The sequence below is a fragment of the Macaca mulatta genome, chromosome 4 (assembly GCF_049350105.2).
Source record: "Macaca mulatta isolate MMU2019108-1 chromosome 4, T2T-MMU8v2.0, whole genome shotgun sequence".
NCBI classification, from domain to species: Eukaryota; Metazoa; Chordata; class Mammalia; order Primates; family Cercopithecidae; genus Macaca; species Macaca mulatta.
The window spans coordinates 13,135,382-13,162,654 of record NC_133409.1 but is presented as its reverse complement, the minus strand read 5'-3'; the positions used below and the strand labels follow the sequence as shown (position 1 = coordinate 13,162,654).

The 27,273-nt window shown below is 39.4% G+C and overlaps 1 protein-coding gene across 11 annotated transcripts in view; it reads left to right on the top strand.

Annotated features, from left to right (window-relative positions):
• Positions 1–27,273, top strand: part of OSTM1 (osteoclastogenesis associated transmembrane protein 1) — a 118,109-nt gene that overhangs the window by 22,170 nt on the left and 68,666 nt on the right. The window contains exons 4-10 of one of the 11 annotated variants that reach the window (XR_013416027.1): positions 5,111–5,278; positions 6,875–7,040; positions 11,414–13,081; positions 14,327–14,451; positions 17,770–17,888; positions 24,658–25,030; positions 25,893–26,330. Coding sequence is in view for 1 of the 11 variants with exons in the window: in NM_001261748.1 (NP_001248677.1) it covers positions 5,111–5,278; positions 6,875–7,040; positions 11,414–11,469 (390 nt within the window). In the remaining 10 variants the exon portion in view is untranslated. 11 annotated transcript variants of the gene reach the window in all.

The following is a 27,273-nucleotide window of genomic DNA, read 5'->3' as shown; positions in this document are numbered from 1 at the left end:
TTCTGCAGCATGTTAATAGATGTCCTATCAGAAAAGGTTTAGTATTCCATTAAGGTTGGGAAATGCTTTACTATAGGACTTCACAACCTTTAGTGGACTGATGTGTGTTGTAACACTCAAATAGCAATTTTTCTATAAAGTCGTCCTTCTTATCTATGGCTTCACTTTCCACAGTTTCACTTACCTGTGGCCAACTGCAGCCCAGAAATATTAAATGGAAAATTCTGGAAACAATAAGTTTTAAATTGCATACCATAAACAGTCTTCTTTTCATTTAACTTAGAGCACTTGTATGAGTTTGATAGATTTCTAGAAGTGGAGAAAAAGACAGTAGAGAAAATTATCTCCAAATATGATGAGTGTACTAGGGAATAAGAAAGGAGTATCATAATTTGGAATGCACTGGCAAACCACCAGTACATCCAGTGAGGGAAGGGTAAAGGGAAGCTTTTACTAGCAGAAAGGGAGAGGTTCACACAAACTGCTTAGAAACTGAGTTCACTGGTTCCAGAGGCTCAAAGCCAGAGTTGTCGTCAGTTCATTTGTGGAGATGCCATTACTGGGCAAGTGTTCTTCTGAGCGCATCTTATCCAAATTACTGCAGTCCTAAAGAATGGCAGTGGTAAACCATGTGAAAGCAGGAGTTGCATGAAGGGCGTGAAAGGGTTTCTTGTGGGGTTTTTAGAAAGTCCTTGGAAACAGCTATGTCAGACACATAAGCATGAGTCTCCTCTCCTTTGGGCCTTCCTGGCTGTATTTTGTCTGGGTCTGACAAAGATGATTTCATCCTAATGTCTACAACTTTCACATTATCAAAAGATATGTGCATTTTAAATTTTAATAAAAATGGCAGCCAGGTATGGTGGCTCCTGCCTGTAATCCCAGTACTTTGGAAGGTCAAGGTGGGAGGATCATTTGAGCCCAGGAGTTTGAAATTAGTCTGGGCAAAAAAAAAAAAAAAAGGTTAAATTACTCCCCATCAAGATTATGTGCACAATTTTAGCTAAATTGATCATGTGCTCAATTTTTTTTTTTTTTTTTGAGACAGAGTCTCGCTCTGTCACCCAGGCTGGGGTGCAGTGGCGCGATCTCGGCTCACTGCAAGCTCCACCTCCCGGGTTCACACCATTCTCCTGCCTCAGCCGTCTGAGCAGCTGGGACTACAGGCACCTGCTACCATGCCCAGCTAATTTTTTGTCTTTTTAGTAGAGACGGCGTTTCACTGTGTTAGCCAGGATGGTCTCGATGTCCTGACCTCATGATCCGCCCACCTCGGCCTCCCAAAGTGCTGGGATTACAGGCGTGAGCCACCGTGCCTAGCCATGTGCTCAATTTTTAGCTAAGTGCACAATTGTTCTGTGAAAAACAAGCAATAGGCTATTTCTTGTAGCAGACTAAGGAGAGACTTAGTTTTTCTGTCAAATAGATGGTGAGGGTCACATTGTTGGGCCTACATCAGTGTAATTAGTTTGATTTTTCTCTTTTCTCTTTCATCCCAATGTTCAGTTAGTATCCTTTCTTCATACTAGAAGGTAAAGAAGAAAGGGCGTAGAAAGCAAAGGTGTGAATTGACTGTTTAGCAAACTTATTCTTGAAAAGACAAGTGTCAGTCTAGAAGTACAAAAGATTGAGATTTACTAGCATAATTTTTTTTAAATTTTTTTAATTATTATACTTTAATTTCTAGGGTACATGTGCATAACGTGCAGGTTTGTTACATATGTATACTTGTGCCATGTTGGTGTGCTGCACCCATCAACTTGTCAGCACCCATCAACTCGTCATTTACATCAGGTGTAACTCCCAATGCAATCCCTCCCCCATCCTCCCTCCCCATAATAGGCCCCAGTGTGTGATGTTCCCCTTCCCGAGTCCAAGTGATTTCATTGTTCAGTTCCCACCTATGAGTGAGAACATGCGGTGTTTGGTTTTCTGTTCTTGTGATAGTTTGCTGAGAATGATGGTTTCCAGCTGCATCCATGTCCCTACAAAGGGCACAAATGCATCCTTTTTTATGGCTGCATAGTATTCTATGGTGTATATGTGCCACATTTTCTTAATCCAGTCTGTCACTGATGGACATTTGGGTTGATTCCAAGTCTTTGCTGTTGTGAATAGTGCCGCAATGAACATACATGTGCATGTGTCTTTATAGCAGCATGATTTATAATCCTTTGGGTGTATACCCAGTAATGGGATGACTGGGTTGTATGGTACTTCTAGTTCTAGATCCTTGAGGAATCGCCATACTGTTTTCCATAATGGTTGAACTAGTTTACAATCCCACCAACAGTGTAAAAGTGTTCCTATTTCTCCACATCCTCTCCAGCACCTGTTGTTTCCTGACTTTTTAATGATTGCCATTCTAACTGGTGTGAGATGGTATCTCATTGTGGTTTTGATTTGCATTTCTCTGATGGCCAGTGATGACGAGCATTTTTTCATGTATCTGTTGGCTGTATGCATGTCTTCTTTTGAGAAATGTCTGTTCATATCCTTTGCCCACTTTTGGATGGGGTTGTTTGTTTTTTTCTTGTAAATTTGTTTGAGTTCTTTGTAGGTTCTGGATATTAGCCCTTTGTCAGATGAGTAGATTGCAAAAATTTTCTCCCATTCTGTAGGTTGCCTATTCACTCTGATGGTAGTTTCTTTTGCTGTGCAGAAGCTCTTTAGTTTAATTAGATCCCATTTGCCAATTTTGGCTTTTGTTGCCATTGCTTTTGGTGTTTTAGACATGAAGTCCTTGCCCATGTCTATGTCCTGAATGGTATTACCTAGGTTTTTCTTCTAGGGTTTTTATGGTATTAGGTCTACATTTAAGTCTCTAATCCATCTTGAATTAATTTTCATATAAGGTTAAGGAAAGGATCCAGTTTCAGCTTTCTACTTTTTTTTTTTTTTTTTTTTTTGAGACGGAGTCCCGCTCTGTCACCCAGGCTGGAGTGCAGTGGCCAGATCTCAGCTCACTGCAAGCTCCGCCTCCCGGGTTTATGCCATTCTCCTGCCTCAGCCTCCCGAGTAGCTGGGACTACAGGTGCCTGCCACCTCGCCCGGCTAAGTTTTTGTATTTTTAGTAGAGACGGGGTTTCACCGTGTTAGCCAGGATGGTCTCGATCTCCTGACCTCGTGATCCGCCCGTCTCGGCCTCCCAAAGTGCTGGGATTACAGGCTTGAGCCACCGCGCCCGGCCTCAGCTTTCTACTTATGGCTAGCCAATTTTCATAGCACCATTTATTAAATAGGGAATCCTTTCCCCATTTCTTGTTTTTCTCAGGTTTGTCAAAGATCAGATGGCTGTAGATGTGTGGTATTATTTCTGAGGACTCTGTTCTGTTCCATTGGTCTATATCTCTGTTTTGGTACCAGTACCATGCTGTTTTGGTTACTGTAACCTTGTAGTATAGTTTGAAGTCAGGTAGTGTGATGCCTCCAGCTTTGTTCTTTTGGTTTAGGATTGTCTTGGCAATGCGGGCTCTTTTTTGGTTCCATATGAACTTTAAAGCAGTTTTTTCCAATTTTGTGAAGAAAGTCATTGACAGATTAATGGGGATGCCATTGAATCTATAAATTACCTTGGGCAGTATGGCCATTTTCATGATATTGATTCTTCCTATCCATGAGCATGGTATGTTCTTCCATTTGTTTGTGTCCTCTTTTATTTCACTGAGCAGTGGTTTGTAGTTCTCCTTGAAGAGGTTCTTTACATCCCTTGTAAGTTGGATTCCTAGGTATTTTATTCTGTTTGAAGCTATTGTGAATGGGAGTTCATTCATGATTTAGCTCTCTATTTGTCTGTTACTGGTGTATAAGAATGCTTGTGATTTTTGCACATTGATTTTGTATCCTGAGACTTTGCTGAAGTTGCTTATCAGCTTAAGGAGATTTTGGGCTGAGATGATGGGGTTTTCTAAATATATAATCATGTCATCTGCAAACAGGGACAATTTGACTTCTTCTTTTCCTAACTGAATACCCTTGATTTCTTTCTCTTGCCTGATTGCCCTAGCCAGAACTTCCAACACTATGTTGAATAGGAGTGGGGAGAGAGGGCATCCCTGTCTTGTGCCAGTTTTCAAAGGGAATGCTTCCAGTTTTTGCCCATTCAGTATGATATTGGCTGTGGGTTTGTCATAAATAGCTCTTATTATCATCCTGATACCAAAGCCTGGCAGAGACACAACAAAAAAAGAGAATTTTAGACCAATATCCCTGATGAACATCGATGCAAAAATCCTCAATAAAATACTGGCAAACCGAATCTAGCAGCACATCAAAAAGCTTATCCACCATGATCAAGTGGGCTTCATCCCTGGGATGCAAGGCTGGTTTAACATACGCAAATCAATAAACGTAATCCAGCATATAAACAGAACCAAAGATAAAAACCACATGATTATCTCAATAGATGCAGAAAAGGCCTTTGACAAAATTCAGCAGCCCTTCATGCTAAAAACTCTCAATAAATTCAGTATTACTAGCATAATATTTTATGTACCTCCACTCTCCTCATTTTAGGTTATATAGTTCTTTGGTATTTGGCCCTTTTTGTTGACTAGAAAGGCCTAGATTATGAGCCTTGTGATAAGAGAATTGAGTGGGGATGCAGTTTTGGTGCCTTTTCCCTTTCCATTTAAAAAGTCCTGTCTCAGCAAGATAAACTATGGTGTTGAAGTCAGCATAGGCAGGAACCTATTTTATTTATTCAGTGAGAGTAGGATAGATAACTGCAGATTTGTAATGAGATAATTTAGGAAATTTTGTATTTAGTTACTAGTAATTTGGCATATGAATTATTGTTATCCTCAGTTAATATTAGCTAATGCAGCAGTTTTCAAAATTTAGAGGCACCTAGAAAGTTCCAAACAGTTTGCCATCTGCTTCACATACCAGATCTCTAATCCTTTGGACTTATAATAGAGGTAGAGGTCGTTTTATTTTATAGATGATAAAACTGAGACTCAGAGTGATTTAGTAACCTACCCAACATCACAGCTTAGCACTTTAACATACCATATTGTTTCCCGTCTTCTAGAAGAGCAAATAGCTTACATTAAAGAGATATTGTGTATAATGTTTATTGTATATATTACATGTGCCTTTGTCATTTTAGGGGAATGCACATAGTCTTTTACAGACAAAAAATTATTCAGAAGTGTGCAAAAACTGTCGTGAAGCATACAAAACTCTGAGTAGTCTGTACAGTGAAATGCAAAAAATGAATGAACTTGAGAATAAGGCTGAACCTGGAACACATTTATGCATTGATGTGGAAGATGCAGTAAGTACTTTGCTTCTGATGTGATACATATATTAGAGTGTTATTGAATGTACCTTCAGTGTGATTATTCTTTTTGGAGATACAGTGGAATCTGCATATTCTGTCTTCAACCAAAAATAACTAGTTATAAAATAGTAAAGTTTTAGAATATCCTGGTCTATTAAACCAAAATGGATATTTCCCTAGTCTCATGGTTAGGATAAAAATAAAATAAAACAAATAAATTAGGCACTTCATAAGTGAGTTGATGATTTGGTACATTTAATCTTTTTAAATTTGAAAATATGTCCATTTGCAGAGGTGTAGATATTGTTATATATTTATATTTCAGTTTCTTGTGCACTTATCGCTAATTTAAGAAGTTTCTGGGTGGGGCGCAGTGACTCACACCTGTAATCCTAGTACTTTGGGAGGCCGAGGCAGGCAGATCACGAGGTCAGGAGTTCAAGACCAGCCTGACCAACATGGTGAAACCCCCATCTCTACTGAAAATACAAAAATTAGCCAGGCGTAGTGGCACACGCCTATTATCCCAGCTACTCAGGAGGCTGAGGCAGGAATATCACTTGAACCCGGGAGGCAGAGGTTGCAGTGAGCCGAGATCGTGCCACCGCACTCCAGCCTGGGCGACAGAGCGGGACTCCATCTCAAAAAAAAAAAAAAGACGTTTCTGGATTTCACTACCTGTTTTAGAAGCCATTCCTCGATAACTTCCTATTCCATTGTTTTATTTTCTTATATCTGTTACCATCTGAAAATATTTGTTTATAGTCTGTCTTCCTCACTAAAATATAAGCCACATGAGGACAAGGACTTAGGCTTTTTTTGTTTACCATTCAGTATTTAGGACAGTATTTAGGACAGTCTAGCATGTAATGGGCTTAATAAACATGTATTAATTGAATGGTCAAAAAAATTTTTTTTTCTCCATTTTATAGCCTGCCTTTATATAGGGTGCCACTAGATGGCAATCATGCCTTTTTAGGCACTATGATGCCTGAGTATTGGGACATTAGAGGAAACTGAGAAATTATTGGCTCAAAGTGGAGAACTTGAGGTCAAAATTAATGAGCGTAAGAATTGAGAATGAGTGTGAATTATCACAGCAGCTCAGAGGGAACTATAAGAACCAATAATATTCGAGATGGTTAAAAAGCACTTAAAATGAAATGTACAGTGTGGATTTTTGTTTGTTTTTACTGCTCCCTTCCTATTGCCTAAAACAGTACCTGGTTTCTAGTAGGCTCTCAGTAAATAATAAATATTTTGTAAATGAATAAAACAGGGCCTAACTATATTCCTCTTCATACAAGTTCTCTGTTTGAATGTACAAATGGTTGACATTCTAGAATACTTTGGTCAGTGTTATGGACTTAGAATATGAAATTTCTGTATGGATATAAATTTATACAATGACTGATTGTGAACCAGGATTTTTTCGTGGCAGAAGAAGTTGTCCTCAACTATCAGTAGATTTTTAGAGATGAATATTTAGTCTAAATTCTAGGTTCCTGTTTAGTTATTAGCAAAATAATTATAAGAAATTGAAGACAAGTTAAATATAAAATAGAATGATATTGTTTGTTCTTGTTCCAGATGAACATCACCCGAAAACTTTGGAGTCGAACTTTCAACTGTTCAGTCCCTTGCAGTGACACAGTGCCTGTAATTGCTGTTTCTGTGTTCATTCTCTTTCTACCTGTTGTCTTCTACCTTAGTAGCTTTCTTCACTCAGAGCAAAAGAAACGCAAACTCATTCTGCGTAAGTTTTTTACAATTATTTATTTTATAAATAAAAGCCTGTATTTTAAAAACTTAGACCTGTTTTAGAAATGATAGCTACTCTGAGAACTCAAAGTGGATTAGCCTAAAAGGACTCTCTGCTTTAAATTTTACAGTCATGCTTACTGTGAAAAAGATCTGTGAAAATTGTATAAGGGTAGACAATATAAAGTTAAAACAGGGCCGGGCACAGTGGCTCACGCCTGTAATCCCAGCACTTTGGACACTTTGGGAGGCTGAGGCGGGTGGATCACAAGGTCAGGAGATCGAGACCTGGCTAAGACGGTGAAACCCCATCTCTACTAAAAATACAAAAAATTAGCTGGGTGTGGTGGCACATGCCTGTAGTTCCAGCTACTCAGCAGGCTGAGGGGAGAGAATCACTTGAACTTGGGAGGCGGAGGTTGCAGTGAACCGAGATCGCGCCACTGCACTCTAGCCTAGGGGGCAGAGTGAGAATGTCTCAAAAAAAAAGTTAAAACACGGTGTCTTTCAGATGATTAAATTGAAAATGCTAGATTACCCCTGGAATAAGGTTGGCAACAACAGAAGAATAGCAACAGAGAGTTTGCACTCCTGACATGGCAATAGCAGGGAGATACAGACAGCTCTTAGATCCACTGGAGTTGTGGGTCTTAGAACCACCTAAAGGTGTGGCAGGCAGGAAGAAACTATAGCTAACATACAGGCAGTTTGTGAACAAATTGGAGTCATAGTTCCAAGGAGATTACTTGACATAATAGTGTATGCTCAATACATATTCATTCCCTTTCTTTCTCCCTATGAAATAGGCCAGAGCAAAAGAAGCACTAACTAGAGATCCCATCCAGCTAAAGAAGAGTGGCTTCTAAGTCACATGGGTTTCTTGTTTATTATCAGAATGAAAGTATGGGCTTATGCTTTAATAATTTTAGTTTTTAAAAAAGAGAACTGTTTAGGGAAAAAAGTTAACTTTCTTTTCTCTCAGATACTATTTGTAGTCTAGGAATGTATGGTATAAAAATTCTTTTCCCTGTAAATTTGGATCACTGCTTCATCTAACTTTGCTTCTAATAGATCTAACTTTTAAAAAAAGGTTACCTGTAGATGAGTTTGAACTGAATTTGTAATGTTTTGTCCCCTTAAAATGCTACTAGAGGGGAGAGTCTTTGTCACAGGTGTATTTAGTAAAGCTTTTTGAAGGCTGCCAGCATTCCGTAAATATGTAGTAGCTCAGGTCCTTGAAGCACTTATTCAGAATAACAGCAAAATATTGTGGGCACCTCACCGTTGAGAAACTATTTTTCAGAGCTTGGTATACTTTTAAAGTTTAGCATCTTATTTGCCTTGCAAATCTATTTAACTTTATGGAAAGTATTTACTGCTTCTGATCAGGATCTTTTGTTTGTTGTCACAGTAAAAGTCACTACCAGTGTCACTATTTGCTATGGAAGCCACAAACCTTGTAGTCATTTCTTACTTCTTTCTTTCATTTTTCCATTCCCACATAACCCTCCTCATCCCCTTTTAATTCATTAGCAAGTATGCTGCCAGTCCTACTTAGTTAGTCTTCTCTCTCCCTCCACTGGTAAACCAAGCCATCTTCATCTCTCTCTTATTTATTTATTTATTTATTTATTTATTTTTTACAGAGTCTCACTCTGTCACCCAGGCTGGAGTGCAGTGGCACGATCTCGGCTCACTGCAACCCCGCCTCCTGGTTTCAAGCTATTCTCCTGCCTCATTCTCCTGAGTAGCTGGGAGTATAGGCACATGCTACCACGCCTAGCTAATTTTTGTATTTTTAGTAGAGACGGGGTTTCAACATATTGGCCAGGCTGATGTCAAACTCCTGACCTTGTGATCTGCTCATCTTGGCCTCCCAAAGTGCTGGGATTACAGGCGTGAGCCACCGCGCCCGGCCCTTCATCTTTTACCTGTACTAATGCAAGAGCCTCTTAACTGGTATCCCTCCTTCCATTTCTTGATCTACTAAAATCCATATGCCATAAAGTGGCTAAAATAATTTTTTAAACACAAATTCACCATGTTTCTCTACTACTTGGAACCCTTAATGTGTTCCCATTGTACCTAGAATAAATCCAAACTTACTTTCCAGGGTCTGCTCTCCAAGCTGTACATGACCTGCCCCATAGCCACCTTTCTAAACTCGTCACATCCATTCTCCTCATTGCTCATGGTGCTGTGGACAGTCTGGTTCCTTTCTGTTCTTCTCTGCTACCAAGCTCATTCACACTGCTGCTTTTCCAAGGCCCTTCCCTCTTTCCTTACCTGGCTTCTTGCAAGCCAGGTCTTAGCTCTAAAGTTACTTGCTCAAAGAGACCTTTTATGACTCCCCAGTCTTAAGAATCCACCCCTCCATTCATTTTTCTGTGCCGTCTTTCTTTAATGGCACTTAATCACTTAAGCTAATTTAAATTAAATAATTGGTTATTTAAATCATCTTCTTCATTTATTCTCTATTTGTTTGTCTCCCCTGCCTGGAGGGAGCAGCTGACTGCATTAGAGGTGTTGAAATTCACCATTAGATGATCCCTGGGGTAGAATTTTAAAGGATGTGGGGATTTATCAGGTAGAGAATATAAAGGCAAGGAAGTTGTAGGTGTATGTACTCATTCGTATTTAACTTGGCCAGTTTATTAAGTCATTTGAAATTTAGTCAGAAGCTAGATCACTTCTAGTAGTTTTTAACAAAGTAATTCTCAAAAACCCAAACTATTGATTTGGTTTGCCTCCCAAATCTGCTGAAGTCTTAAGAAGTAGATTTTAGTTTAGGTCAATGTTTTTAGTTTAAGTTTTCCCTTTAGTTTAAGCTGAAGCAGTACACTGGTCCAGGAAGTCATGTTGTCATTTTCCACTTACAGTGGTGGTCAGGGGGACCCTGATAGAAACCAGAGACACTGGTAGGCCAGGCGCGGTGGCTCACGCCTGTAATCCGAACACTTTGGGAGGCCGAGGCGGGCAGATCACAAGGTCAGGAGATCGAGACCATTCTGGCTAACATGGTGACACCCCATCTCTACTAAAAATACAAAAAAAAAAAAAATTAGCCAGGCGTGGTGGCGGGTGCCTGTAGTCCCAGCTATTCGGGAAGCTGAGGCAGGAGAATGGCGTGAACCCAGGAGGTGGAGCTTGCAGTGAGCTGAGATCAAGCCACTGCACTCCAGCCTGGGCGACAGAGACGAGACTCTGTCTAAAAAAAAAATAAATAAAAAATAAAATAAAATAAAATAAGCAGAAACACTGGTTCTCATCCTTGGCTACATATCAGAATTATCTGCAGAGCTTTAAAAAAAAGTACAGGTACTAGGGTCTCATTGCAGAGCTGCTAAATCATAACCCCTACCCAAGTTTTGTGAAGCTCTGAAGTAGGGACACTCTTAGTTACTCAGTATAAATGCTCTCACTGTGGGCATGATTGGTTTTCATTTCTAGAACATGAAAAACATTCATGTTTAACTGTAAGTACAAAACATATTACCAAGCCAAATAGCCATGATTTGTTTTATTAACCCTAATGACTCAGTCCCATTAGCATCAAATCAGAATTGATGGTAATGTATTTTGTTAGCTGCCATATGTGTTTGTGTGTGTATATAACATAAAACTCACTTCTCTTTGAGCATCTTTAAACATTTTTTTTCATAATGCAGGATTCCATAATAATATACAACTCACTTTTCTTTGAGGGTCATTAAAATTTTTTTCTTTTTTCCATTACAGAGTTCTTTCACTGAATTTTTTTTCACCTGAAAATAGAAGCAGTTGTATTTCTTTATTTTCAATATGTATACCTTTCCTTTTCTTTCTCTTGCCTTGTTGCACTGATGATAAATTAGTGGCATGATGTCGAGCAAGACCAGGTATTTTTGTCTTATTCTAGATCTTAGGGGGGAAAAAATCATTCAGTCTTTCACAATTAAGCATAGTGATTGCTATAGAATCTTTGTACATGCTCTTTATCAGGTTGAGGAAGTTTTCACTGAATTCTTTTAAGAGAAATTTAGATTTGGATTTCTAACTTAGACTTTTAGATGTATAATTTTGTTATTCTACCTTATAGCACTTTCATTGTCTAAGTACATTTATTTCACCTACATTACATATTTAAGATTGTGATGTTCAAGAAGATATAAATAATTTTGGTACTGCTTCTAGCAAAGTCGTGCAATTTCTAACAAAGTTATGTTTTTTGAAGAAAGTTTTAATTAGGTTTTAATTCTTATAAGGCTGGAACTGTTAGGATTCAAACATAGAATTGATAGACAAATACTGTAGTTTACATAAAAATAGTAAATAATTATGTTTGATAATTAAATTTAAGTTAAAACACAATTCTTTTGATTTGTCTAGCCAAACGTCTCAAGTCCAGTACCAGTTTTGCAAACATTCAAGAAAATTCAAACTGAGACCTACAAAATGGAGAGTTGACATATCACATGAATGAATGGTGGAAGACACAACTTGATTTCAGAAAGAAGATAAACTGTGATTTGATAAGTCAAGTTCTTAAGAAATACAAGGACTTCAGATCCATTTTTAAATAAGAATTTTCCATTTTTCTTTCCTTTTCCACTTCTTTCTAACAGATTTGGATATTTTTAATTTCCAGGTGTAGCAATGTTATCTATTTTAATGTGTATTTGTCACAATAACAGAAGATGCAAGAACAATCATTATTTTATTTTATAGGCATTTTATCACCATTCTAGACTTCTGGTATTAATAAGAATAACATAAGTATCTCAAGTAGAAACGTTTTTGAAAACTAACATTTAAAAATTAATTGGTTATAGCAAATACTTCGAAAAAGAAATGTACTTGTCAGGAAGTAGCACGCCCAAAGATTAATTACTCCCCATTGCAGTATTATTATTATATATATAGTTAATATGTTGTACATCACAATAATATATAATTCAGTCTCTAGTTTCCCTAGAGTCATTTTTGAAACCACTGATTCCAAACCTCCCTAACAATTTTTAGAAGTAGTAAGCCACATTACATTTATCTTTGTAAAAAGATTTATGGTAGCTGGTTTCTTACTTGACTTTTATAAATAGTATTTTACATCTTATTTTTTGCCTTTATTTCATAACTAATTTAAAAATCACTGGATTGCTTTATTATATTCAGGGCAATATGGATTATTTTTATACCAAGGATTTGCATCGTGAATTACATTAAGTTATTTGGCAATTTATAATTTATTACTACTTTAAATCAAATGTAGCATTATCACACTGTATTTAAATTGTCATTTTTTAAAGGAATATTTTTCTCTTGAGATATGTAGAGGATTTGGGAGCAGAGAGAAAGGAGGGGTAAAACCAGCTTAAGGTTCAGCGAGCAGACAGGGACCTGAGAGGATGCTGACTGTAAGACTGTTGGACAGTGGTGTGTATTGAGGGCATGAATTGGAATGATAGTCTCATACAGAAAGCAGTGAGATTAAGATGATCCTTATTTTTTCTAAATTTTTCAATCAGATGAAAGTGATACGATTGAAATGAAATCACATATTTCATGCTCAGAAATTCTATTTTGGTATGTTTGTATTAGCCTTTAAAAAAAAAAACACTTCATTTCAGAATTGTTCACAATTTTATTTCTTAGGTTTTTAGAGTTCAGGATTTCATTTATTAATTTCTTCTTGCTTTTTTGGTGGAAATAGGCTTTGTTGTAAACATTAAGAATGTAACATCTCCTCTATATAGAAACAAGAGTTTTGTTAAATAATAAGAGAATTTGAATCCCTCCCTATACTATAAAATGCTCTATAGGGAGACAAAGTGTTTCTTTTTTCTTTTATGTTTACCATATATGTGGAGCGAAAGATAAGGCTCTTGGATGTGTAACATACTCAAAAGCTGTTATACTTTCTCTGATTTGCTGTGATCCACTGAAAATGTGCTGGGGTTTGTTCTGCTGTCACTGTTCATGCTGCTGGAACTTAGCACTGTCTTGATTTGAAGCATATGATTGAGAGCCATTGGAAGCAACCTTCATTAATGCAGATAAGTAAGTGGTGACTTTTTGAGCACCTTTCAGTATTACGTATTTGTAAAAACCATTGTTTTTGGATATAAAGCTAATAAGCACTTTAAAAAGGAAAAGGCAGCCTTTACTATTTTTTCTGGTTGAGTCATTGCTCTTTAGACATAGCATCAGCAATAGATTTCAAAGATGAGTATTAAGCGCTACCCTAAAGTATGTACATTTTTCATTTTGTCATATTGAAAAATTATTTGCATAGTTCTGAATGCTGAGAGGCAGCTTATATGTATTCACAAGAATATCTTTAAGTGTTTTTTTGACATGTTAAAATAAAGGAAATAAAATAAGGAAATTGTAAGCTTTAGTTAGATTTTTAAATACATTTTTAAATTTTCAGATGTAATTTAACATCACATTTCAGTTTTTCGGGTGTTGAGTTTGGATGCCTACTTTTATGAGTACCATCAGCTGGACACAGTGTCTCACACCTGTAATCTCAGCACTTTGGGAGGCTGAGGCAGATCGCTTGAGCTCATGAGTTCGAGACCAGCCTGGGCAACATGGCGAAACCCTGTCTCTACAAAAAATGCAAAAATTAGCTGGGTATGGTGGTGAGTGCCTGTAGTCCCAACTACTTGGGAGGCTGAGATGGGAGGATGTCTTGAGCCCGGGAGGCGGAGGTTGCAATGAGCCGAGATCGTACCACTGCACTCCAACCTGGGCGATAGAGCCAGAGCTTGTCTCAAAAAAAAAAAAAGTACCATCTATCTTAAATTTTGCTGCAAATAAAAATGTACTTTGGATTATTTATTTATTGTTGAACTTGAGAGAGAGAAATAACATCAGATATATTTTTTCTTTTTTTCGATAATTAATTTTTTTTTTTTTTTTGGAGAGACAGTGTCTCACTGTATTGCCCAAGCTGGCCTTGAACTCCTGAGTTCAAGTGACCTTCCTGCCTCAGCCTCCCAAAGTGCTGGGATTACAAGCATAAGCCACAACACCTGGCTGAACATCAGATATTTTAAAGTGTAGCCCAGAGTCTAGCTGGTAAATGTTACTTATATTGGGACTAGTATTTTCTAATGTTTCTGGGATATGCTTCCTATAAAATGAAATGTTTTCCTGGAACAAAACTAGTTAGGATTGCATTCCTGGCCAAAGATATGACATCATATAAGTAATAGACATCACCAGCAATGAATTTTGAAAAGCAAAAAATACTATTAACCTATATAACCATTTAAAATGGAAAAAATTATATTCCAGGTACCTCTATTTTCTGAACTAGAAGAAACCTTAGAGGCCATCTGATCATAGAGTCCCAGAACTGGATGGATCCCTAGAGACTACCTAATCTGACTTTCTGTCCACTGCATGGATTCCTCTAAAAAGTGTGTCACTTATTTCCCTACCTTATTAACTAAAGAAGCAGAACAGCATAGAGCTCTTTATGTATAACAGGCATTCCTTGATAATCAACTCTAAAATGGAGACTTGAGATGCTTAAATATTGTACTACTGTGCTTATTTTATAAAGATTTCATAAAATGATAGTATTGGTTATTTTAAAAGGGCTTTGGCTTATGCTGAATTATACATGTGCACCAAAATATTATAACTCTACTAAATTTCCTTGTTCTAAACTATTATATTAGCTATAATAAATATTAGTCATACATGTAACATGTTTAATGACCAATACTTACTTTGTCTCCTTGGAATTAAAGAGGGCTTTTAAAAGATAATTTGACTGATCCATGCTTCTTATAGTGTGGAGCTTTTCAATAATGATTTTTTAAATATGTTTTTCTTGTGATCAACAGGTATGTTTAAAAACATGCTGGGTGCAATGACTCAGACCTGTAATCCCAGCACTTTGAGAGGCTGAGGCGGGAGGATCACTTGAGCCCATGAGTTTGACACCAGCCAGGGCAATATAGTGAGAACTTGTCTACAAGAAATTAAAAAACTAGCTGAGCATCATGGTGTGTTCCTGTAGTCCCAGCTACTCAGGAGGCTGAGGTGGGAGGATCACTTGAGTCTAGGAGGCAGAGGCTGCAGTGAGCCAAGATTATGTCACTGTACTCTAGGCTGAGTTACAGAACAAGATGCTGTCTCAAAAAAAAAAAAAAAAAAAAAAAATCCATCTGAGTACCCCAATGCAATCAAAACATTTCAAAGCTTTAAAATGAATGATGCTGGGTACAGTGACTCCTGCCTGTAATCCTAACACTTTGGGAGGCTGAGGCAGGGTGATTGCTTGAGGCCAGGAGTTCAAGATCAACCTGGGCAACAAAGTGAGACCCCCCCATCTCATATTTTGAAAATTAAAAAGTAAAAGTAAAAAAGAAAAAAAAAACTAAAATGATAGGCTCATTTCAGCTAGAAATTGTGGTAATTCCTCCATTGTCTTAAATGCTCAGGATCATGTCTGAAAGATTTGCCCAGTAGCATTGGAAGTGGAAAATAATTCAATTGTAATTCTCAGATGATTGTATACAACTAGAGTATAGATAGGCAGAATTGATAATTATTAGTTGCAGGCCGGGCGCGGTGGCTCAAGCCTGTAATCCCGGCACTTTGGGAGGCCGAGATGGGCGGATCACGAGGTCAGGAGATCGAGACCATCCTGGCGAACATGGTGAAACCCCGTCTCTACTAAAAAGTACAAAAAAACTAGCTGGGCGAGGTGGCGGGCACCTGTAGTCCCAGCTACTCGGGAGGCTGAGGCAGGAGAATGGCGTAAACCCGGGAGGCAGAGCTTGCAGTGAGCTGAGATCCGGCCACTGCACTCCCGCCTGGGCGACAGAGCGAGACTCTGTCTCAAAAAAAAAAAAAAGAAAATTATTAGTTGCTTGTCCTGTTTTGACTTCTGAAACAGAAGAGTGGTCACACAAAGGTAAGAGAAGGGCCGGGTGCAGTAGGTCACGCCTGTAATCCCAACACTTTAGGAGGCTGAGGCTGGCGGATCATTTGAGGTCAGAAGTTTGAGACCATCTTGGCCACATGGTGAAACTCCATCTCTACTAAAAATTAGCCAGGCGTGGTGGTGCGTGCCTGTAATCCCAGATACTCAGGAGGCTGAGGCAGGAGAATCACAGGAGGCGGAGTTTGCAGTGAGCCGAGATGGCACTACTGCACTCCAGCAAAAAATAAAAAGAAGGGAGGAAAAAACTACTATCACTGTATTGGGTATCTTTAGAGGCAGGGGCCCACAGCAGAAAGCCTTGCAGCCATCCCTCTTTCCAGAGAGGATCAGCTATTTTTTCCTTTTCCTCTCTCTCCTACTAGTACCTCATTTTCTACATTGATTTGTAGTGCTATTGCCAGTAACGTAATAGGAGCTGAGCTACAAAGGGCTTGCTTGGCCTTGACTTTTTGAAACCCTCTTTACATCTTGGCTGTCCTCCATTAAATAAGGCACAATGTTTATTTGTATAACCCAGAGACTCTGAGCAGTCAAAATCCAACACCCACCCACCTCCCTCCCCACTCCATGCTCATGTTCTCTCTTACTGTGACAACTAGCATAAGGATAGCATAAAGAAGGTAAGTAAGCAAGTGGAATCTCTAGATTGAATTTCCACTACCCCCAGTCGTGACTACATCCTGTGATTCCTGAAGGTATATGAGGGAACTAGAGGTAGCAGTCTACACGGAAAAGGGAAGTTGGGAGTCACTTGTCTTGAAGAGTGTATGTGTAGAAATTGTAAAATTAGATTGTATATTTTTAAGCTTTTGGGAAATGATGGAGATTATGGAAAGGATTGAAGTTCTGCTTGACCTTGCACTACTTGGCACATTTGGCCCACCATCCATTCAGGACTCACCCCTTGCTTCAACTCAATATCTCAAATAGGAGCACATGGGTGTTCCTCCTGGGTCTGTGACCTCTGCATTAGCAGATTATTTGTTCACCTTCTTCTTCCTGTCTCCTGATATCACAATAGATGAAATCATAGGAACTATCCTTTGTAGTTTGGCTAGTGTCACAATCTGTACCATTCATTCTATGTCTTTGAGACATTGGGGGATAGGTACTTAGGTGGGCACTGCAATTATGCAATTTTGCTTGTAGCCAACTCCACTGTGCTGAAAGTTATTTAGAGAATGTAGTCTCTGATGTGGTCTGGCTCTGAAAAACCCATTTTAGGTTTGGGGACCTTGCTTATTGATGGCCTGATTTCAAGAGGCATACCCATATCATTCTGGCTCTCAGGTGCACCCCAGCACCTTGCATCTAAGCCCTATCATTTACTCTTGTTCCCACAGTACCACCATCTTTCTTCTCAACTCTAGCCCTGATTAGCCTCACTAACACCAAGATTTCAAGTGACCTGATAAGATTGTGGTAAAGTCTAAGTTTTCTATTATTTTAAAGAAATTACTCCATTGCCTCCTGGCTTGCAAAGTTTTTGTTGAGAATACTGCTGTAATTCTAAATTTTGGTCATCTATACATAATTTTTTTTCCTTGTTGCCTTCTAGATATCCCTTTTTAAAATTTTTAGCAGTTAAACTATGATGTGTCTTTTTTTGATACAAGATCGATTCTGTTGCCCTGGCTGGAGTGCAGTGGTGTGACCTCAGCTCTCTGCGACCTCTGCCTCCTGGGCTCAAGCAATCCTCTCACCTTAGTCCCCTAAGTACCTATAATTACATGCATGTGCCACCATACCCAGCTTTTTTTCTTTTCTTTTTTTTTTGTAGAGCTGAGGTTTCACCATGTTGCCAGGCTGGTCTGGAACAACTGTGATCAAACAATCCTCTCACCTTGGCTTCCCAAAGTGCTGGGATTACAAGCATAAACCACTGCGCCTAGCCTCTGGGTATGTTTTTCTTTGTATTTCTTTTGCTTGAGATTCTCCAAGCCTCTTGGGATCTGTTTGTTGTTTTTTATTAATTTTAGAAAATTTGCAACCATTATATGATCAAATGTTCTTCTGAGACTGCAATTAGATTTATGTTAGGCCATTTGATATTGTCCCATGGCTCTGTTGGATGTGCTGTTTTATTTTATACACTCTGTTTTTCTTTGTGTTTCAGTTTGGATTATTTCTGTTAATCTATTTCAGGCTTACTGATTTTCTCTTGTGCTGTGTTTAGTCCACCGATAAGCCTGTTGAAGAGATTCTTTATCTCTTAATATTATATTTTTATTTCTAGCATTTTTATTTAACTCTTTTTTTATAGCTTCCATCTCTCTGCTGAAATTCCCAATCTATTTATGCATGGTGTCCATCCATTCCACTAGGTCCTTTAGCATTTTAATCATAGTTGTTTTAAAGTTTCTATCTGATAGTATCGGTATCTGGGTCATCTCTGGATCTGGTTCTGTTGACTACTTTATCTCTTGACAATGGATCATTTTTTTTCTTGCTTTTTAAAATGTCTTATAATTGTTGATTAAATGTCAGATGTTGCATGTTAAAGAACAGTAGAAACTGAGGTAAATAGTATTTATATCTGGAAATGGGCACAGCTTTCCTTCTATTAGGCCATTAGGCCTCTATTAGGGAGAGGCAAATAACTCTAATAAATAGTTGATCTGAGTTTGAGTTTGTTGCTGCTATAGTTACTTTCAGTATATCACAGATTTCAAATTCTTCAGTGATGGACTGCTGCTGCCGTGGGCTTAGTGTGTGGCCTAGAGTGCCAGAGTTTTTCTCAGTGTTCCTGCTCCACCCTCAGCTTTTAGCAGACTCTGCATGCTTATATCACCAGTGATACCTCTTTCTCTCTGCTCGTGTCCCTCCTCAGCTGTAGAAATCTATTGCTTAGTACTTTGTGCAAGGCTTATGGTTGTGGCAGGAGGCGGTTCTCCTCCTCCGGCCTCTGTCTCATGCAAACCATGGGTGTGTGAGCTTCAGGGCTGGGTCCCCTTTCTCTGTGGCACACAGACCCTGCTTTGTAATTGTGGGAGTCTTAGGTGAGAGTGAGTTTCCTGTCCCTCTCTCACTGGTGGCAAACCTCTGCTTTGCATCAGTGCGGGATCGTGGTCACAAGTGAGTTTCCTTGCCCTGTCCAACAGCAGATGGTTTTTGCTTCAACTCCTCCCTGCCTACAGCCAAGTTCGTTGGCTGAAACCAGGGGATAGGCGGTTTCGTATCACTTCCCTGGTGGCAGAGGGCTTTTTCTTTATGTAAGAAAAGGACCTGGGTTTCATATCTCTCTCACAGTGGTAGCTGGTTGTCACCTGCATGCCTGTGTCACCAAAAGGAGTCTCTTTCAGTTGTCCTGCTCTGTCCCCAGTTTTTCTTATAAACACCCAGTGGAGGCTATGAAAAAGAGCCGGTAACTAGGGCTAAACTCTCCTTGTGTCTGTGGCTCTTGGGAATTCTAAGCTGTCACACTAGCCCACACTTGCTCTTTAAGCATTTGTTAAAATTTCAGTTTTCTTTTTTTTTTTTTTTTTTTAATTTGCTGCTATCTTTCATCCTGTACTCTGCCCAAGGCAAAGTAGTTTGTGAGAGCAATGCTTCTTGGCTTTCTCTATCCTAAGTGGAACTGGAACTTACTGATTGCTTTTTTTGTTGTCAAGTTTTACTTGACAGAAAATTGCTCTGAAATGTGTTTAATAGGTTTGAAGAGATAAAACAAGAAACAAGATTAATAATTATGGAAACCATAAAAACAAAATCCCAAACAAAGAAAAATAGTAGGTGAAATTAAGAACTAAATGGAAAGGTTTTATAGCAAATAAGACATAGTTGAAGATATAATTAAGAATATATTAGAAGAACATTTCCAGAAGGAAACATGGAGTGAGAAAAGGTCGTAAGTACAGACAAGGGGGATAAGAGATATAGGGGATACAATGAGAAGATTTAATATAAATGTATTTAGAGTCCCTGAAAAGCAGAGAACAGAGACAATGTGAGAGAAGCAACTTTTTTTTTTTGAGACAGAGTCTTGCTCTGTCGCCCAGAGTGGAGTGTGATAGTGTGATCTCACCTCACTGCAACCTCCGCCTCCTAGGTTCAAGAGATTCTCCTGCCTCAGCCTCCCGAGCCGCTGGGATTACAGGCATCTACCACCATACCCAGCTAGTTTTTGTATTTTTAGTAGAGACGGGGTTTCATCATGTTGGCCAGACTGGTCTCGAACTCATGACCTCAGGTGATCCACCCACGTCGGTCTCCCAAAGTGCTGGGATTATAGGCGTGACCTACTGCACCCAGCCTGGAAGCAACTTTTGAAAAGATAATAGCTGAGGACTTTCCAAAACTGGTGAAAAGCATGTCACAGATTAAAAATCCCAAGCAGAATTTAAAATATACAAAAAACCCAGGCACATTCATAGTAATTGATAACCAAAGATAAAATCTTACTAAATAGCGAGAGAAAAAAAGACATCACCATCAAAAGAGCAACCACTAGACTTACTGCTGGATTCTCCAGAGAAATAATGAAAGCCAGAAGACAAATAGAATATTTTCAAAGTGCTGAAAGAAGGTAATTGATTGGTCAGGTGTGGTGGCTCATGCCTGTAATCCCAGTACTTTGGGAGGCTGAGGCAGGCGGACCACTTGAGATGAGTTCGAGACCAGCTTGGCCAACATGGCGAAACCCCATCTCTACTAACAACACAAAAATTAGTTGGGCGTGGTAGTGCATGCCTGTAATCCGAGCTACTCAGGAGGCTGAGGCAGGAGAATTGCTTGAACCCAGAAGGCAGAGGTTGCAGTGGGCTGAGATTGCACCACTGCACTCCAGCCTGGTTAACAGAGTGAGAGTCTGCTTCAAAAAAAAAAAAAAAAGAGTGTAACCAATTGTCTAGAATTCCATGCCTAGCAAAAATGGTCTTCAAAATTAAAAGGGAAATCAAGGCATTTCAGGACAAAAAGAATTCATCACAAGTAGGACTGCACTAAGAAAACACTGAAGATGCCTTCAGGTAGAAGGAAAATAAACCCAGTTGGAAACTCACAGGTGCAAGAACAGGAAATTAGTGTAAAGGGCAACTATATGGATAAATCTAAATAAATATTGACTGTATACAATATTGTCATGTGGAGTTAACATATATATATGTATATATACATACATAGAGAAAGAATAAAATGCACAAGTGACATAAAAATCAAGAGGTGGTTTATATTAGGGTTCTCCAGGAAAACAGAACCAGGAGGAGAGAGAGATATATGGTATATAAGCCATATTATATATGATAATATATAAGCCACTTTTAATTTAATTTTATTTTTTGAGACAGAGTCTCACTCCTATCGCCCAGGCTGGAGTGCAGTGGCACCATCTCAGCTCACTGCAACCTCCATCTCCTGGGTTTAAGTGATTCTCCTGCTTCAGCCTCCCAAGTAGCTGGGATTACAGGCATGTGCCACCACACCCAGCTAACTTTTGTATTTTTAGTAGAGACGGGGTTTCACCATGTTGGCCAGGCTGGTCTCGGACTCCTGACCTCAGGTAATCTGCCTGCCTCAGCCTCCCAAAGTGCTGGAATTACAAGTGTGAGCCATCATGCCTGGCCATAAGCCACTACTTAATAATTAATATGTATGTCATAGGAGATAGATATTTTATGTATGTTGTACATTTAATATATGTCATAGGAAACACATAATCTACATATAGAACATTCTATATAAACAATCTACATGTTATATGATCTGTATATCATATATTCTCTATGTATTATATGTCTCCTATGACATATATTAAATATATATAGCATATAAATGTCTTCTATGACGTGCATACATATTGTAAGAAATTGGCTCATGTAATTATGGCACTTGAGACATCCCGAGATGTGCATTTGGCAAGCTGGAGCTACGGGAAAGCTGTCAATGTAGTTCCAATATGAGGGCAGGAGACTAATGCCCCAGCTCAGAAGTCGGGCAGGAGAAGTTTCCTCTTATCAGACTTTTTATTTTATTCAGGTATTCAATTAATTCGATGAGGTCCACCAACATTGGGGAGGACAATCTACTTTATTCAGTCTACTGATTCTAATGCTAAGCTTATTCAGAAATACCCTCACAAACACACCCAGAATAATGTTTGATCAAATGTCTGGGCACCCTGTGGCCCAGTCAAGTTGACACATAAAATTAACCACCACAATATTCTTGGAGTTAAAATGTTTTAGGTTGTGGCATTATTTGGGAGTGAGATAAAAATTCAAGTAACATTGGAGATTAGGATTAATGTTGAAACCTTTAAGGTAACTGCTAAAAAAAAAAAAAAAGTAAAAGAAGGTGTAACTACCAAACTAATGGGAGGAAGGGGAAATATCAATATAGCAGAAATCAAGAGAGAAACAGGAACACAGGACAGGACAAATAGTAACATGATATATTAAACTCAAATATCAGTAAGTAGATGAAATAGAAGAGGGAAAGAAGGAGGGAAGGAGGGAGGAAAGGAAGGAAGTTCCAATTAATTTTACAAAGTCAGCATCATCTTGATGTCAAACCTGATGAACATAGCACAAAAATGAACTAAAAAATCTCACTAAAAAATATTGAGAGTGAAAACAAAACAAACAAAAATATCGAGAGTGGCAGGAGGCAGCCAAATGCCTAGGCAAATAGGGATGGGTCCCTGGTGAAACCCCATCTTCAAGTCCAAAAGCCTGAAACCTGCAGCCCAAAGTGAGAACTTCTATTCCTGTTTGCTCTGTCTCTCTTGATTTGTTCTTTCTGAATAATGTCTTTTTACCAATCCAGTGTTGCCTTTTCCAAAACTACCTATGACCCACCCCACCCCCATCCTGTGCCTATAAAGATCCCAGACTCAGTCAGTAGAAAGGAGAGATGGCCAGACTTTGGGGAAGAGAGGGCCAGATTTTGGGGAAGACTATCTGCTTTTCCCATCCCCTCTCCAGTTCCCCTCTATGCTAAGAGCCATTTCCACTGCTCAATTAAATTTTCCACCCTCACCATCCTTCAAGTGTCCATGCAACTTCATTCTCCTTGGATGCTGGATGGACAAGAGCTCAGGGCCCACGGAGTGTGGGGACCCCAAAAGGCTATCACACTGGCCCTTTGCCCTTGCTGTCAGAGGGCAGCCACCCCATGTGACGAGACAAGGGGCCAGCTGAGCTGTTAACACACAGCCGTCTGCAGATGGCAGCGCTAAGAGAGCACTGTAAAACTCCCCCTGGGGTTTTGGGGTCACAAGCTCCCTCATCTTGGTGGTGCCATGGGCCCTGCACAGAGCTTGTTCCCGCCAGTGCCCAAAGTGGCCAACCAGATCCTGCACTCACTCGCTCACTCCTGATCTGGCCATGAGCCTCACATGGAGCCTGCTCCTGCCGGTGCCCAGAGCAACTGGCCAGATCCCACACTCACTGGCTCATGGCTGGTTTGGCCACGGGCCCCACATGGAGCTTGCTTCTGCTGGTGCCTGGAGTGGCCGCCTGGGTCCTACACTCACTTGCTCACAGGCTCCCACCCACAAGGGGTTGAATGTGGTGGGCTGAGTAAATGTTCCCTCCTGTTGGGAGTCCAGTGAAGGGGCCAAGAAAAATCCTGCATCAATCTTAAGACAAAATGTCACATATAGTATTTGTGGACTTATCAGTATGCTAAAAGAATAGTACACTTTGAACAAATTAGAGATTATCCTAGGAATTCAAGTTACTAAGAAATCAGTGTAACTGAGGCGACCTTTAGTTGTATAGCCATCAGGGGTTACCTGTCCTTTTAACAGGTAATCTCATTGGAGCCCTGAGTCTGCACAACTGGGATTGTCCTTGCAGATACTTAGAAGTTGTACACGTCTGCCCTGGTTATCCATTCTCCTGAGCTACCAATTCGAGAAAGCTGTTTACTCTGAAGGTTACTTCTTGCTATAGCCGTATTTCCAGGATGCTACTGCAGAAATTATAAAGAAAATGACTCAGATTTGTCTGTTTAAAAAAAAATCAACTAGAAGTAATATGCAGCATATATGACAGTTCAAAAAATCTTAACATGTAAAGTGTTCTAAATTAATTAATTTTAATTTATAAAATTAAATTTAAAATAAAATTATTTAGAGGTAAATAAATATCTCATAGAAAAATAAGCAAAGCATGGCGTGGTGGCTCATGCCTGTAATCCTAGCATTTGGGAGGCTGAGGCGGGAGGATTGCTTGAGTTCAGGAGTTCAAAACCAGCCTGGGTAACATGGCAAAACCCCATCTCTACAAAAAAATTTTTTGAAAAATTAGCTGGGCATGGTAGTGTGTGCCTGTAGTCCCAGCTACCTGGGAGGCTAAGGTGGGAGGATTGCTTGAGCCCAAGAGGTCAAGGCTGAAGTAAGCCAAGATCATGCCACTGCACTCCAGTCTGGGAGACAGAGCGAGACCTTGTCTCAAAAAAAAAAAAAATCAGCAAAGGAAAAGGCACAGAGAATTCTAAAACAAAGTTAGGCAGCAAAGATACGAATAGGTGTTCATATCTACCCACTGAAGAAACACAAACTGTAGCCACATGGTGATACTATATTCCATCTAATGGAATTGTAGATACTGAAAAGGAATGATAATGTCTGGTGTTGGCATGAGAACAATGAATTTATATAACATACGGTGTGAGTGCAAATGGATACAAACTTTCTAAAGGGACATTTTCTTAATTATTTCTTTAGGCTTAATTCCTGGAAGCAGAATTGATTGTCAAACAAATTGCATCAAGGTATTTGCTGCTTTGAAGTTGGGTTGAAGGGTACATTCAGACTCAGATCCAATTCCACTCCTTCCATGACATCTTACATGATTTTCTTCTCCTGACTCATCATATTTCTTAAAGAAACAACTTGCCATAAAGGAAAGGCAAGGACTTTGCAATCAGACCTGGGCCTTTCCCCCACTTGAACAAGCAACTTGGTTCTCTGAGCCTCGGTTTCTACACCTGTGAAATGGGAGGTCATAATATTTGCCTTGAAAAAAAAATTTTGTGCAAATTAAGTATACAAAAAGCCTACAGCACAATACCCAACCTGGAGTATTTCTTGCTGCTCAGTAAGTACTTGTCCATCTCTTTCCTTATGGGCTACACTGCACAAATTGGCTATGTAATTTGGCACTTGTTTATGCACCTCTCATGCTGTTACCAGCTTCTTTATTGTTCTTTATTGTGTGTGATTGTTATTCCTCCTCTCCAGACTACATTGTAGTCTCTTCCAATTCAAGGACTATCTCCTCTGTCCTTTGTACCCATAGTTCAATGAATGGTTTTTGAAGTTAGAGTAGCGCTTGTTTGAGAAAAGATAACAAAATACATTCCTGAACTACATTGTCTGATGTTAGAAGGTGTCTTTGTAGCAGGTCTACAGAAAAGAATGTTTGAGACCTTGAAGAAAAGTCCTTCAGCTGCCCATGAAAAGTATAAATGGTAGAAATGTAACTATTTACTGGAAAGTGAGAAGCACTGCTTTGCCATTCATGAACCCCTCCTGTTAAAGCACTGAAAATTCCAGGCTGGAGCAAGTGCTGAGCATCATGAATTACTGCCCTTAAAACTAGCATCTCAAGTCATATATAACACCTTTTCTGGGCAAGAGTCCCATCTCTTTAATCTCTGCTAAATGAGTGTTTATTAGATCTGGCTGTTGAAAAATACCAAGTTAAATTAGACAGTTAAAAAAAATCAACATGATGCCCATAACTGGTTTAATTTATCTTCCCTCTTCAGTAATCCCACATATTACCTACTTATTTGCTGTAATGAACATGCCATTCAGCTAAAATAAGATTAACCGCTTAAACCATGGCATTACAGGCAGAGAACTTTAATGCCGCTTTGTGTTTCACTGTAAGGTTCAGCAGTTAAACGATATGGTGTTGTCGTTTCTTCCTTTGTAATCAAGACGGTTTCACTTAGGATTAGTGCTCCCCAGATGATTCTCCTGATGGAACATTTGAAGCAGCAAATTTATATGTTTAAGCTACAGCCTGGCAGCAATAACAGTCTTCTGAATCAAACCTGTTGGCCTCATCAGCACTCAAATTGCACTGCTCTTTGTGAAGCCCCGTCTGCTCTGATGGTGATGGAAATCTCGCCTGCCATGCAGATCAGAGATGGAAAATTGAAAGGGGACTTGGGTATGCATCTGGAAAACAGCACTGTGATGCCCCGGGTGGGATCGGGGTTCAGAAAATTAATCCACATTCCCTACGTGAATGAGCATTTGCCTGTTCCCTGCATCAAAGTCAAATCCCACTTCTTCAGTGGTGCTTTCTGGACTGTTCCAGCCCCACTCATCTCTCTTTTCTTTGAACTCATTATAATAATACACTTCTCTACATTACTTAAGGCCAATTATTTGTTGATTTATGCAAATCATGTCATTATTCCCTCTGAGCTAACACTGTCTCTTCACTTAGACTGCAAGCTCTTATAAGTCAGGGACTAATAAATAACTTCATGGTCCTGGGCCTATAGGAAGGGCCTATAGGAAGCTCCTTGACTGAGGGAGATGCCCTCTGTGCACTGTGACCAATATTAAAACTCTGCCTGGATCGTCCAGAGTGGGGAAGCAGCTTCAGCTGAGTGTGCTTGAGTGCCTCTCCTGATCCTCCCTTCTCTTTCATGGAGCATATTTTACTCCGGTGGCTCATCACATCTGGCACCACAAAGAGAGTCAATTTAATGACCAAAAGATGTGTCCATCCATTTGTTCGATTATCCACTCAGTAAATATTTATTGCTGGGCCTTATGCCTACAATCCTAGCACTTTGGGAGGTGGAGGGATCACTTGAGCTCAGAAATTAGAGACCAGCCTGGGCAACAGAGCAAGACCCTACCTCTACCAAAAATTAAAAAAAATAGCCAGGTGTGGTGGTGCACACCTAGAATCCCAGCTACTCTGGAGGCTGAGATGGGAGGATCACTTGAGCCTAGGAATTTGAGGCTGCAATGAGTTATGATCACACCACTGCACTCCAGCTTGGGTGACAGAGCGAGGTGCTTAATAATTAGTAATTTATTTCAATTTAACTTTAACGTTTAAACTAATAATTTAAAATAAAATACAATTATTATTTACTAAGCACCTACTGTGTGGCAGCTCTTGTTTCTCAGGAATCTGAGAACTGAGAAACTCTTTGGTGGTATTTTGGCAGAAATGGCAGAAAGTTTGAAAGAGCTAGAAGAAAACTTATTTCTTCTTATACACTACCCTTCAAACCCAACTTTGGAGCAGGAGCAAACTTCGGCAGAACTTCCTTTTCCTGTGTGTTTATTCACGACCTCTCCCCATAC